Raw genomic sequence first — 12,526 nt, 5'->3', positions numbered from 1 at the left:
GCCACCACGCCCGGCTAATTTTTTGTATTTTTAGTAGAGACAGGGTTTCACCATGTTAGCCAGGATGGTCTCCATCTCCTGACCTCGTGATCCGCCCGCCTCGGCCTCCCAAAGGTCATTATCTTTAAGTCAGTTGGCCGCAGGGTAAAATGGAATCCAAGAATGAAATATCTGGGAGCAGGCCAGGTATGGTGGCTCATGCCTGTAATCCCAGCACTTAGGGAGGCTGAGGTGGGAGAAGCTCTTGAGCCCAGGAGTTCGAGACCAGCCTAGGTAACACAGGGGACTCCATCTCTACAAATAATTTTTGTTTTTAATTAAGCACAGTGCACACCTGTGGTCCTAGCTACTCAGGAGGCATGGGTGGGATATCACGTGAGCGTGGAAGGTCGAGGCTGCAGTGAACTGTTATGCCAATACACTCCAGCCTGGGCAACAGAGCAACACCCGGTCTCAAAAAAAAAAAAAATCTGGGAGCAGACTGTTATTGCAAAGAGGACAAGATACCAAAAACAGGGAAAGGCTGTTTTGTAAGGTTACAGTTTTAAAAAGAATCATGGAAGAAATAAATTGGCTACTAAGAAATCCCAGTCCACTTCTCCTTAGGTTGTTATGAAGCAGCCAACTTACATGTTTTCCATATATAGTTATTGAAAAATTGTAAGCTTAAAAATTACTTAAGTATATTACAGTAATGTAAGTTAAAATGCTTGTTCTTAATGCTAAGTTTCTACACACAGTGTAGAAAGTTAAACTGTTTCTTATGGATTGTTGACAAAAAGATCCCTTTTTTTGAACCAATGTGGGCAAGAGACGACCTTAAGGTGGAGCAAGCACATAAGATCAGGTTGGATCCATCTCATCTACGTTGTAGGAAAGATATAATAATACATGTAATACTCTTTACTTCTGGCCCCAGAAATTCTGAAATTTAAAATTATGTTTCAGTCTTTCATAAAATTCTTTCCATTTGCATCCTTCTTCAGTTTGTAATCTTCATAGGTAATCTTCCTACAGGATTCCAGACTAGCTGCAGTAAGCACTATTTCAGTGGCAGCTGAAACTCAGTGTTTCTTATCTTGACACATAAATTAGGGCAGTAATTCAATTTGAAATTTACAGTCCTAGTATGAGATACTGATGAAAATGCTCAAGTTGTTGAATTTTAGAAGCCTGAACCTACCACTTTGACCATTCATTGCTAGACAGTGTATTGCCCAATGGGCAGATTTCAATGATAGTTTTCATCTCTTCTGACAATAAAAATTGCAGACAGCCAGGCCAAGTGGCTCACACCTGTAATCCAAGCACTCTGGGAGGCTGAGGCAGTAGCATCACTTGAGCCCAGGAGTTCAAGACCAGTCCTGACAACATAGAGAGACTCCATCACCACAAAAAATAAAAAAATTAGCCAGGCATGGTGGCACTATTCAGGAGGCTGAGGTGGGAGGATTGCTGGAGCCCAGGAGGTCAAGGCTGCACTTAAAGAACAACTTTAGGCCAGGCACAGTGGCTCATGCCTGTAATCCCAGCACTTTGGGAGGCCGAGGCAGGCGGATCACGGTGGTCAAGAGATCGAGACCATCCTGGCCAACATGGTGAAACCCCGTCTCTACTGAAAATACAAAAATTTAGCTGGGCGTGGTGGCGCACGCCTCTAGTCCCAGCCACTCAGGAGGCTGAAGCAGGAGAATTGCTTGAACCCGGGAGGCAGAGGTTGCAGTGAGCCGAGATCGTACCACTGCACTCCAGCCTGGCGACCCAGTGAGACTCCGTCTTAAAAAAAAAAAAAAGAAAAAAAAAAAGAGCAACTTTAACTTAGCACTTAACAAGTACTTTCACTTACATTACTGTCATACAATTCAGCAATTTTTCAGTGATTATATATGTATTACATAAACACATATAGATTGGCTGCTTCATAATAGCCTAAGGAGAGGTGGACTGGGATTTCTTAATAGCCAATTTCTCTATTCTGTGATTTTTTTTTTTTTTTTTTTTTAAATATACAGAGAGGGTTTTGCCATGTTGTCCAGGCTGGCCTCCAACCCCTGGCCTCAAGCAATCCACCTGTCTTGGCCTCCCAAAGTGCTGGGATTATAGGCCTGAGCCACTGTACCCAGCTCTATCATTCTTTTTTAAAATTTTAACCTCATGAAACAGGCTTTCCCTATTTTTGGTATTTTGTCATGTGAGCAATGAGCCATGGTCATGCCACTGCACTCCAGCCTGGGCAACAGAGCAAGACCCTATCTCTTAAAAAAAAAAAAAAATGCAGACAGCCTCTTCCAGGGTTTGAGTTAGAAGTGTATCTCTGAAATTTCTTAACAGTACACAGAGCACTCTGCAGGCAATATTGGAGTGACTGAGTCATCTGCACATCACCTCAGTATTCATTTTACCAGCTCATAAAGGCCTTCTCTAATGTCTGTCCCAGGCATTTCAAAGACTACTTCTAATCTGGTAGGTACTCCAGAAGTCTGAATAGGATCTTAATGTCAGTTGACCACTTCCTGTAATTCCACACATATCTGAATGACTACCATCAGCCACGGGACAGAAACCTCTCCCCTCATACAACTTACATTCAAGTGAGAGACAGAATATCTGGCTGGGTGCGGCGGCTCACACTTGTAATCTCAGCACTTTGGGAGGCCAAGATGGGTGGATCACCTGAGGTCAGGAGTTCGAGACCAGCCTGGCCAACTGTCTCTACTAAAAATACAAAAAATTATCCAGGTGTGGTGGCAGGCGCCTCTAATCCCAGCTACTCAGGAGACTGAGGCAGGAGAATGGCTTGAACCTGGGAGGCGGAGGTTGCAGTGAGCCAAGATCATCCCACTGTACTCCAGCCTGGGCAACAAGTGCAAAACTTCCTATCAAAAAAAAAAAAAAAAAATACAGTGAAACCCAGCAGCAGCATTTCCTTCAGCCCCTCTCAGCCACAGAGGCACAGAAAGGGGACAGTGGAAGGCTACAGTTAACCTGGCTTGTTTTGAAGCAAAGAAAGGCAGGGTGTCGGTGTCAACCGTACATGAAGATGGTGATAAAATGACTGCCCGTGAGATTTATGCTGGGTAAGGAGGGTGAGACAGTATTTAGTTCAGAAAAGACTAATGGAAACTGACCCAATAAGACAACACAGTATGCTGTCAATTAGTAATGGGAAAAGAATGTATAAACATGTCAGCACTTTTCATTTTAGTTTTATAACACCTTATTTATGCAAACATTCAAGCACATACTACATGCTAGAGATACAAAGATGAGGAAGAAAGTCCTTACCCAGAACTCAGTGTCTCACACGGGAGAGACACATAAACACAGTTGGGATGCAGTGTGGGAAGAAAAATAATAGAAACATGAGTGTGCACAGGAAATCACAAAGGAGAAATTCTTCAAGAGGAGCAGAGGTCAAAGAAAAATTCCCAAAGGAAGGGAAATCTGAGCTTACACTTAAAAGATGAGGCATGAACCAAGGGAAAGGTGTGAAGAAAGGGCATCCAAGGCAGATGGGACAGGCCAGAGCAGGATGTGTGTCCGGGAACTTCATGCACTGCAATCTTGCTGAGAAAAAGTGAGGCTGAAGAGTCAGACAGGATGAGATAACAAAGCCTTACTAAGACAGCTGGGATTTAGCCAGCAGGCAGGCAGTGGGAAGCCAAAGAAGTGTTCAAGCACAGGTCATGCCATCGATTTTGCATTTTAGATGGGCCACTCTAACAGCTATTGAGAAAGTAGGTTTAAAAAGACAAACAGAGGCAGATAGGCCAGGTGGAAGAGTGATGTGGTCATGCAGGCAGGTGCCAGATGATGAGAGCTCAAGCCAGGCAGTGGGAGGGGACAGAGAGAGATAGATCCAGGAAATAGTTAAAAGACAGAATCAGCGGGACTCCAAGGGGTAGGGGAGGTAGAAGGGGAGTCTAGGAGTTGGTGGGGGGGGCGGTGACTACTTGGAAGGCGATGCCAACTCAGAATAAAGGAGGAAGAACGAGTTTAGAAAGAGAAGCGTTTGGGTTTAAACAGATACCATTTGAAGTGCTGGGAGATAGCCAGGGACAGATATCCAGCTTTCAGTTAAACACACAAGCCAAAAGTTCAGCTGAGATTTGCACTCGAATTACAGAAAAGCTGAAGATAGTATCTTCCTGAGCATTATATTTCAAGACAGTGGTCCACAGGCTTGGCTGGGCATCAAATCACATGGCAAGCTTTTAAAGTTCAGATTCCCTGACCCCATCCCAATTTACAGAATCCTCCTATCTTCAAGATGGGGTGTTTTTATTCTATGGATATAGCAGTTCCCTCTTATCTGCAATGGATATGTTCCAAGACCCCCAGTGGATGCCTGAAACCACAGATAGTAACAAACCCTGTATATAAGATGTTTTTCCAATATGTATACACCTATGGTAAAGTTTAATTTCTACATTAGGCACAGTAAGAGATAAACAATAAATAATGAAACAGGATAATTATAACAATATACCATAATAAAAGTTATGGGTAGATCACACGGTCAGGAGTTCAAGACTAGCCTGGCCAAGACAGTGAAACCCCATCTCTACTAAAAATACAAAACAAAATTAGCCTTGCATGGTGGCAGGTGCCTGTAATGCCAGCTACTCAAGAGGTTGAGGCAGGAGAATTGCTTGAACAGGAGCGGGGGGTGGGAGGGAGCGGGCAGAGGTTGAAGTGAGCTGAGATCGCATCACTGCACTCCAGCCTGGGTGACACAGTACAGTGAGACTAGGTCTCAAAAACAACAACAACAAAAGGTATGTGAATGTGGTCGGTCGGTCTCTCTCTCTCTCTCTCTCTCTCTCTCAAAATATCATACTCTAGTCACCGGTTTTCAGACCAAGGCTGACAGTGGGTAACTGAAGCCAGGGAAAGTGATCACAGATGAGGGGGCACTACTATAGTTCCAAGTAGCATTAAGGCCAGGGAGATTTTCAAACTAAGAACCAGCGTTTGAGAGTCAGATTGGATTCAAATTCTAAGCACAATCCATTAGCTTTGTGACCTCAGACAAGTTACTTACCCTCCAAGAAGCCTTCCTTTCACCAATGGAAGGGCGCTATAAGTAGATATGGCCTACTTACCATGCAGGGTCACTGTGAGAATGAAAGGGTGTAATGCACAGTCCTGAGAACACAGGAACTGCTCAGGAATTAGCAGCTGGTTTAACAGGAAAGTCTCATCACCCTATATAAATATCTACATAGCACTGTTTGTGTGTGTGTGTGTGTGTGTGTGTTCTTTCTTTACCTCTACCCACTAAACTCAGAACATAAGCTTCCAGGGACACCTGCCAGCCTGTTTACTGCTCCATCCAGTGGACCGCCAGGCTTGTGATGGGTTCTCCCCAAATTCAGGAATAAATGACTAAGGTTACAAAAAGGGAAAATACTTTAAAAAGAATAATAATCTCTTCCTGATATTTCAAAATCACTACCTGTTTTAGTACTCACTGATTCTATTTTGAAGAGATTAACATCTTGTTACCCTCAGGCTCCAACAGCAAAACTTCTCCAGCCTAATACTTAGTAGCGACTACAAATAGTGAGTATGAAAATCATACAGTAGCAGAGAAATGCTTATGACACAATGTGAAAACATCATTTGTATAGGTGTGTGTATACAGATACACAACACACACACACATCCACAGACATATATATTCACATATATATAATCATAATTATAACTATGATTAAAAATACAGATGGAGAGAGACAAAACACACCAAAATACTAATGGTAACTATGTTGCAGAGTCATGAATAATTAGAATCATTGGTGAGTTTTTTTCCCTTTTCTTTAAGCTTACTTTTGTAATAGAGTTACATCAGTTTTATAACAAAAATATTTTCATAATTTTAAAAATTATTTCTCTATCTCTGCTGCTTGAATCAGAATAAATTTCCGTGATTTTCAAAAAGCCTTCAATCTAGTTTGTTCATCTCTTATTCCAGAATTATTTGAGTAAATACTGAGTGGTAGGTGTTGTCCAAGGGCTAAGGACACACAATGAAACATGGTCCCTTTCCTCAGGAGCCCTGGCCTGCCAGGAGGGACAGACACATGAAACACCTGCCTGCAATAAAATGTGACAGAGCTGTGATAGAGGTGGGAGTATTCCAAGCGCTATGGGGAAAAGAAGGCAGAAATTAACCCTTTGCAGTGGGGCAGGAAAGAACTCCACAAGGCCACAGTGTAGCCTGGCCATGAAGCATGCTTTGCTTCATGGTAGTATCTGAAATACCGTATTCTGACTTTCCCAACCTCAGAGATCCAGATTGCTAGATCAGAAAAAGCAGTACTCAGAGAGTAATCAACACTCGTGGAGCATTTCCTTTGTGTCACTCAATGAGCCAGCAGATGTTACACACATCTCATTGGTTCCTCACTGTGGAGTAAATATAACTATTATGCACAATGTACAGATGGGGTAATCAATGTTTAGAGGTTAAGCAACTTGCCCAAGGTCACAGAACTAGTAAGAATGAAAAGAAAAGTCAAAACCAAGTATAACTAAGCCAATGCACTTTGCTACACTAACATGTCTATACACCAGCCAATAGTTTTTGCATGAAGCCCTGGTTCTCAGGAGGAAACAGAAGACACTTCATTTCCCCTTATGTAACTCTTCTCATATCAGCAGAGAGAGGAGTTGGAATTACAGAAAAAAAATAAAATAGGCCGCGCACAGTGGCTCACTCCTGTAATCTCAGCACTTTGGGAGGCCAAGGTGGGCAGATCACTTGCGGTCAGGAGTTCAAGACCAGCCTGGCCAACATGGTAAAACCCCGTCTCTACCAAAAATAAAAAATTAGCTGCGCATGGTGGCACGCGCCCGTAGTCCCAGCTACTCAGGAAGCTGAGGCAGGAGAATCGCTTGAACCCAGGAGGTGGAGGTTGCAGTGAGCCGAGATCGTGCCACTGCACTACAGCCTGGGCAACAGAGTGAGACTCCATCTCAAAAAATAAATAAATAAATAAAATAAAATAACTAACTGTATCTAACAAGCCTAGTTTTGAGTCCCAGATCTCCAGGGATCGGGACTTCAGAAAGTAGCTTAATCTCCCAGAATTCCAGCTTTGTTTGAAAAATGAAAATTAAAAGTAATACCTAACATACACGGGGATGTTATAAGGCTCACCTGAAAAGAATAAAAGGCAGTGTACCAGCCAGGGCTTCACTGTAAGTGCTGTGGTCGAAGAGGACAGACATCTCCGTCAATTTATACAGACTTTTTTTTTTTTTTTTTTTTTGAGACGGAGTCTGGCTCTGTCGCCCAGGCTGGAGTGCAGTGGCCGGATCTCAGCTCACTGCAAGCTCCGCCTCCTGGGCTTACGCCATTCTCCTGCCTCAGCCTCCTGAGTAGCTGGGACTACAGGCGCCCGCCACGTCATCCAGCTAGTTTTTTTTGTATTTTTTTAGTAGAGACGGGGTTTCAACGTGTTAGCCAGGATGGCCTCGATCTCCTGACCTCGTGATCCGCCCATCTCGGCCTCCCAAAGTGCTGGGATTACAGGCTTGAGCCACCGCGCCTGGCCCTATACAGACTTTTAACCACCACCCCTGCCCATGCTCCCTATTGAATTTTGGAAAGTAACAGCTAAGCAGAAAAAGGAATAGTGAAAAAGAATTGGGTTTCTGGATGGCCTCGATCTCCTGACCTCGTGATCCGCCCATCTCGGCCTCCCAAAGTGCTGGGATTACAGGCTTGAGCCACCGCGCCTGGCCCTATACAGACTTTTAACCACCACCCCTGCCCATGCTCCCTATCGAATTTTGGAAAGTAACAGCTAAGCAGAAAAAGGAATAGTGAAAAAGAATTGGGTTTCTGGAAAACAGGGAAAACAAAAGAGGGGCTTTAGCTGGTCCTCAAACATCTGTAGACAATGTGATGGGTTTAGAATACTCTGGAATCCTGGATCCTTCCTACCCGAGTGTGGTCTGAGAACTAGCAGTGTCGGCATCACTACTGACATTTCTACTGCTTGTTAGAAATGCAGGTTCCCAGGCCCTAGTCCAGCCCTGCCAAATCAGAATCTGCATTTTAACAAGAGCACCAGGTGACAATATGGAAGTGATAAATATCATACATGGTATCTTGAAAGCTGGTCTATCCTTATGATTAGATAGCTTGAACTATATATGTCAGAAGTTATAGAAATGAGTCAATAGTCAATAAAAATAACAATGAAGCCTAAAAATGCTCCAGCTCCAGGCCTCAATTAATGTCTGTATACCAAATTTTAAAATGACAAGCCTTGATATCAAGTCAGAACTGTATGCTGTTCATACAACTTTAAAAATAAGAAGTCAGTACAAACTATAGTGGGGGCTAAACCTCCCTACAAAAGAAAAACCAGCAAAGTTCCCTCAGCAATGAAGAAAAGATTATCTGCTCTATCTCCCTCACAGGGTTAAATCTGATAGTCCATGGGAAAGAAAGCCCCTTAATGTGAAAAAACTCTATGCATGGGCAAGATTATTCTCCTGGAATCGACTCACTTTAAGACCGTATTATTGGCATCACAGAATTGAAGCAATCTCCCATGGGAAGTATAAATAACAGTGTGTGTGTGAGACAGAAATTAGAGAGAGAAATTAGAGAGAGAGAGAGTGAAATTAGCCTGTTAGCCTCACTGGAGTTAAGAGCCCCAGCAGTTGGCCCACAACTCATAAGTGTAAGCAAAAGATAATAACCCAGTAAGGGGAAAACCCACAATGGGTTTTGTGCTAAGAAAACAGCAAATGCACCTCTCAATGAGTTCTGCTCACTAAGGAGTCAATGCATGACACTCACCCAGCAAGGCAGCCACTATGCCCACCAGCCCCGTGCCAGCACCCAGCTCCACGGCAGAACGGCCCCTGAGCTCCACGGCTCCCATCTCCAGATACGTGGAAAGAACGATGGCCTGAGTGAAAACACAGCGTGATGATGATTAAGGTCAACATGTGCTTGAGTAGCTGCAGGGTTTCAGGTCAGCTACACACACACCTCTCCCACTTCGAGGTTCAATTCCCAACTTAACACACACAGGAACTTAGCTGGTGAAGCAAGGTTACCTCCCCCTTACAGCAAGCACAGGGTCCCACAGCAATGCCCAGAGACGATGCCCACACTAAATGGGGTCCTGCTGGATCTGGAAGCTTAATTTCATTTTTTTTACTTTTTTTATTTTTTTGAGATGAGAGTCTCAGTCCATCTGTCACCCAGGCTGGAGTGCAGTGGCACAATTTCGGCTCACTGCAACCTCCGCCTCCCAAGCTCAAGTGATTCTCCCACCTTGGCCCCCCCAGTAACTGGGACCACAGGCATGTACCACCACACCCAGCTATTTTTTGTAGTTTTTTTTGGTAGCGATGGGGTTTCGCCATATTGGCCAGGCTGGTCTTGAACTCCTGAGTTCAAGTGATCCGCCTGCCTCGGCTTCCCAAAGTGCTAGGATTACAGGCGTGAGCTACCACACCCAGCCTGGCAAACAACTTTTTACTGTATCACGGCACTTTTACACTTGAAGTTTACACAACTATTCTGCAAGAACTGACGTGAACAATTTCTATGATTTTGTTTAAGGGAACACCCAGTTCCTAAACCAAACTCAAGTCAGCAAAGCCACAACTTCACCCATAGGGAAAAAGCAACACATTGCCCAAGGCTCTCTGGGCTGTGTCACTGATGGTTATCGCCCCACAGGGGCCCTCACCATACATTTTGGGCATCAGAAGGTAAGTTCTGGCCAAAATTTTGGATACTTGATGTGTGGTTTAGCATTTGCTTATGACCCTACAGAAAGAAGTATATAAAGTTAACATAACTTTTACTATATTTCTCACAGCCACATATTGTGAGTATAACTGACAATTCCTCTTGGTATTTAGGAGACTTCCCATCATTATTATTTATTTATTATTATTATTATTTTTTTGAGATGTACGCTTACTCTTGTCACCCAGGATGTAGTGCAGTGGCGCAATCCCAGCTCTCTGCAACCTCCGCTTCCCAGATTCAAGCGATTCTCCTCCCTCAGCCTTCTGAGTAGCTAGGACTACAGGTGTCAGCCACCACGGCTAATTTTTGCATTTTCAGTAGAGATGGGGTTTCACCATGTTGGCTAGGCTGGTTTCGAACTCCTGACTTCAAGTGATCCACCTACCTCATTCTTCCAAAGTGCTGGGATTACAGGTGCAAGCCACCACACCAGGCATATATCTTTATTATTACCAGAGTAATTTTCATGTAATTACCTGGACTGGATTCCTAGAAGTAGTATTACTACGATATTGAGATTTTTATTCCTATGTGTTTAACATCCCTAACAATGTTAAAACTGTCAAACTATATTTATGCCAATCATGCATTCAACATTGAGTTCCCACTGAGTCCTAGGTTTGGGCTAGATGCTAGGGGCACAAGTCAGAACAGTGCTGCCAGGGGAAGAAGTGAAAAAGCAGTTACAATTTTTTAACGATTATAACCATGGAAAACTTACAACACATAATCTTCATTTTGGGCTCTGCCACTTTACAATACTCTGTGAATAAAGAGACTGACTCGGCAGGGCGCAGTGGCTCACGCCTGTAATCCCAATACTTTGGGAGGCTGAGGCGGGCAGATCACTTGAGGTCGGGGGTTCCAGACCAGCCTGGTCAACATGTCGAAACCCCATCTCTACCAAAACATACAAAAATTAGCCGGGTGTGGTGGTGCGTACCTGTAGCAACAGCTACTCCAGAGGCTGAGGTGTGAGAATCACCTGACCCCAGGAAGCGGAGGCTGCTGTGAGCCGGGATTGCGCCACTGCACTCCAACCTGGGCAACACAGAGAGACTATGTCTCAAAAAAAAAAAAAAGAGAGAGAATCCGTGTCCAAAGCAGTTGGGAGCTTTCCTTCCGATCCTCTCTGACCCAGTGGGTAATTTACTGGCAAGTCATTAACTTTCCTCAGCTTTCATTTACTCACCTTAAAAATGTAATGTATGTGGGGGGACAAGAGGAGTGACGTAAGGGATACCGGTTTGGAATGGCAGTGATAGTAAAACTGTTTTAAAATTGAAGCGGTGATAGTTGCACTACTCTGGGAATATGCTAAATTTTTAAAACCGCACAGAATTGTGCACTTTAAATAGGTGAAGCTGGCCGGGCGCAGTGGCTCACGCCTGTAATCCCAGCACTTTGGGAGGCCGAGGCGGGCGGATCACGAGGTCAAAAGATCGAGACCATCCTGGCCAACATGGTGAAACCCTGTCTCTACTAAAAAAAAAAAATACAAAAAATTAGCCTGGCGTGGTGGCGGGCACCTGTAGTCCCAGCTACTCAGGAGGCTGAGGCAAGAGAATGGCATGAACCCGGGAGGCGGAGCTTGCAGTGAGCCGAGATCGCGCCACTGCACTCCAGCCTGGGCGACAGAGCGAGACTCGAGACTCTGTCTCAAAAAAAAAAAGGTGAAGTGTATGGTATGTGAATTACATCTCAATAAAGCTGTTTTAAAAAAAATAAAAGTCAGTCTTACAAGTCTTACAAGCAAGTGTGGACGTTTTCGGAGGTCCCACAGGGCTTACTTACCGCATCCCAAACCACCGCTGCGACTCCCAGGTGTCTCCAGTCCTGCCGGATCTGGATCGTGTGGTTTGCAAAGGAAAAGGTTGCAAGAGGCTTGTGGAATTTCTGCAACCCCAATTCCGTGGTCTCCTCATAGGGCACCAGGGCCATCCCGCCTGCACCCCTCTGCTCAGACCTGTCGTGCAAAAGAATCCTGGGTGACGCTCTGGCCAAAAGATACATTATCTCTTAACTAACTCCAAATGCTTTTACGGTTGTTTTACAAGTTCAAAAGAAAAAAATAGAAACAGGTGAAGGAAGCCTTTGTCCAATTTCTTTTGCATGGCTCTTCCGAACCTGAGTGAGATTTGGCTCGGAATTTGTGTCAACGGATGTCTTCGGGGAAGGAAAAAAAAAAAGCCCAGAACATTCCAACTTCCGCAGAATGCCCTACACATTGCACTGCTACCACTCCGTGAATTCAGAGCTGCACAGGCGGTGGAACTGGCGGTGACCGCCCAGGACCCCAGGGCAGCGGAGAAAGCAGCGCTTCCAATCCAGACCCGGGAGTCGAGACTGCAGCTGCAGCCAGCCGGGTGGCCCGGGTTCTTTGGTTACGGTTTCGCCACCCACCTCCCCTCCTCCATCGGCTGCTTCAATAGTGATAACAATGGCACCGAACCTGCCCTTAAACTGGGTGTTAGCGGTTTGATAAGCCAGAAATACACGGTCGCCGCAGTTCCGTCCTCCCGGGACTTGAGCGACACTGGAGGCCTCCGAGTGGCTCAAGGGGACAGCAGGGGCTCGGAGGCCTTCCCGAGGTCCCCCTAGAGCTGCCCCCCACTCACCCCTCTCCCGGGCCAACCAGTGCGCCCTTCCTGCCCGCGGGCCCCGGAGCGGCGGCATCCCTCCAGGGGTGAGAGGGAGATCAGGCGGGGCACAGGGCCTCTCAGGACCCCCCGCCCG

General features: G+C 45.1%; 1 protein-coding gene across 3 annotated transcripts in view; it reads right to left on the bottom strand.

The window, feature by feature from the left end:
* Nucleotides 1–12,526, bottom strand: part of METTL21A (methyltransferase like 21A) — a 21,570-nt gene that overhangs the window by 8,349 nt on the left and 695 nt on the right. Inside the window, exons 1-3 of one of the 3 annotated variants that reach the window (XM_011949848.1) lie at nt 12,409–12,525; nt 11,585–11,756; nt 8,822–8,933 (exon numbers count right to left, since the gene is read on the bottom strand). In XM_011949848.1, the coding sequence (XP_011805238.1) occupies nt 8,822–8,933; nt 11,585–11,731 (259 nt within the window). In that variant the 5' untranslated portion in view covers nt 11,732–11,756; nt 12,409–12,525. Of the gene's footprint in view, nt 1–8,821; nt 8,934–11,584; nt 11,757–12,193; nt 12,326–12,408; nt 12,526 lie in introns of those variants that run through there. The other 2 variants (XM_011949847.1, XM_011949850.1) reach the window with 2 other exon arrangements.

The sequence above is a fragment of the Colobus angolensis genome, unplaced genomic scaffold, assembly GCF_000951035.1.
Source record: "Colobus angolensis palliatus isolate OR3802 unplaced genomic scaffold, Cang.pa_1.0 Scaffold30, whole genome shotgun sequence".
NCBI classification, from domain to species: Eukaryota; Metazoa; Chordata; class Mammalia; order Primates; family Cercopithecidae; genus Colobus; species Colobus angolensis.
Note: the sequence above shows the minus strand (reverse complement) of the source record. Positions and strands in the feature narration are given on the sequence as shown.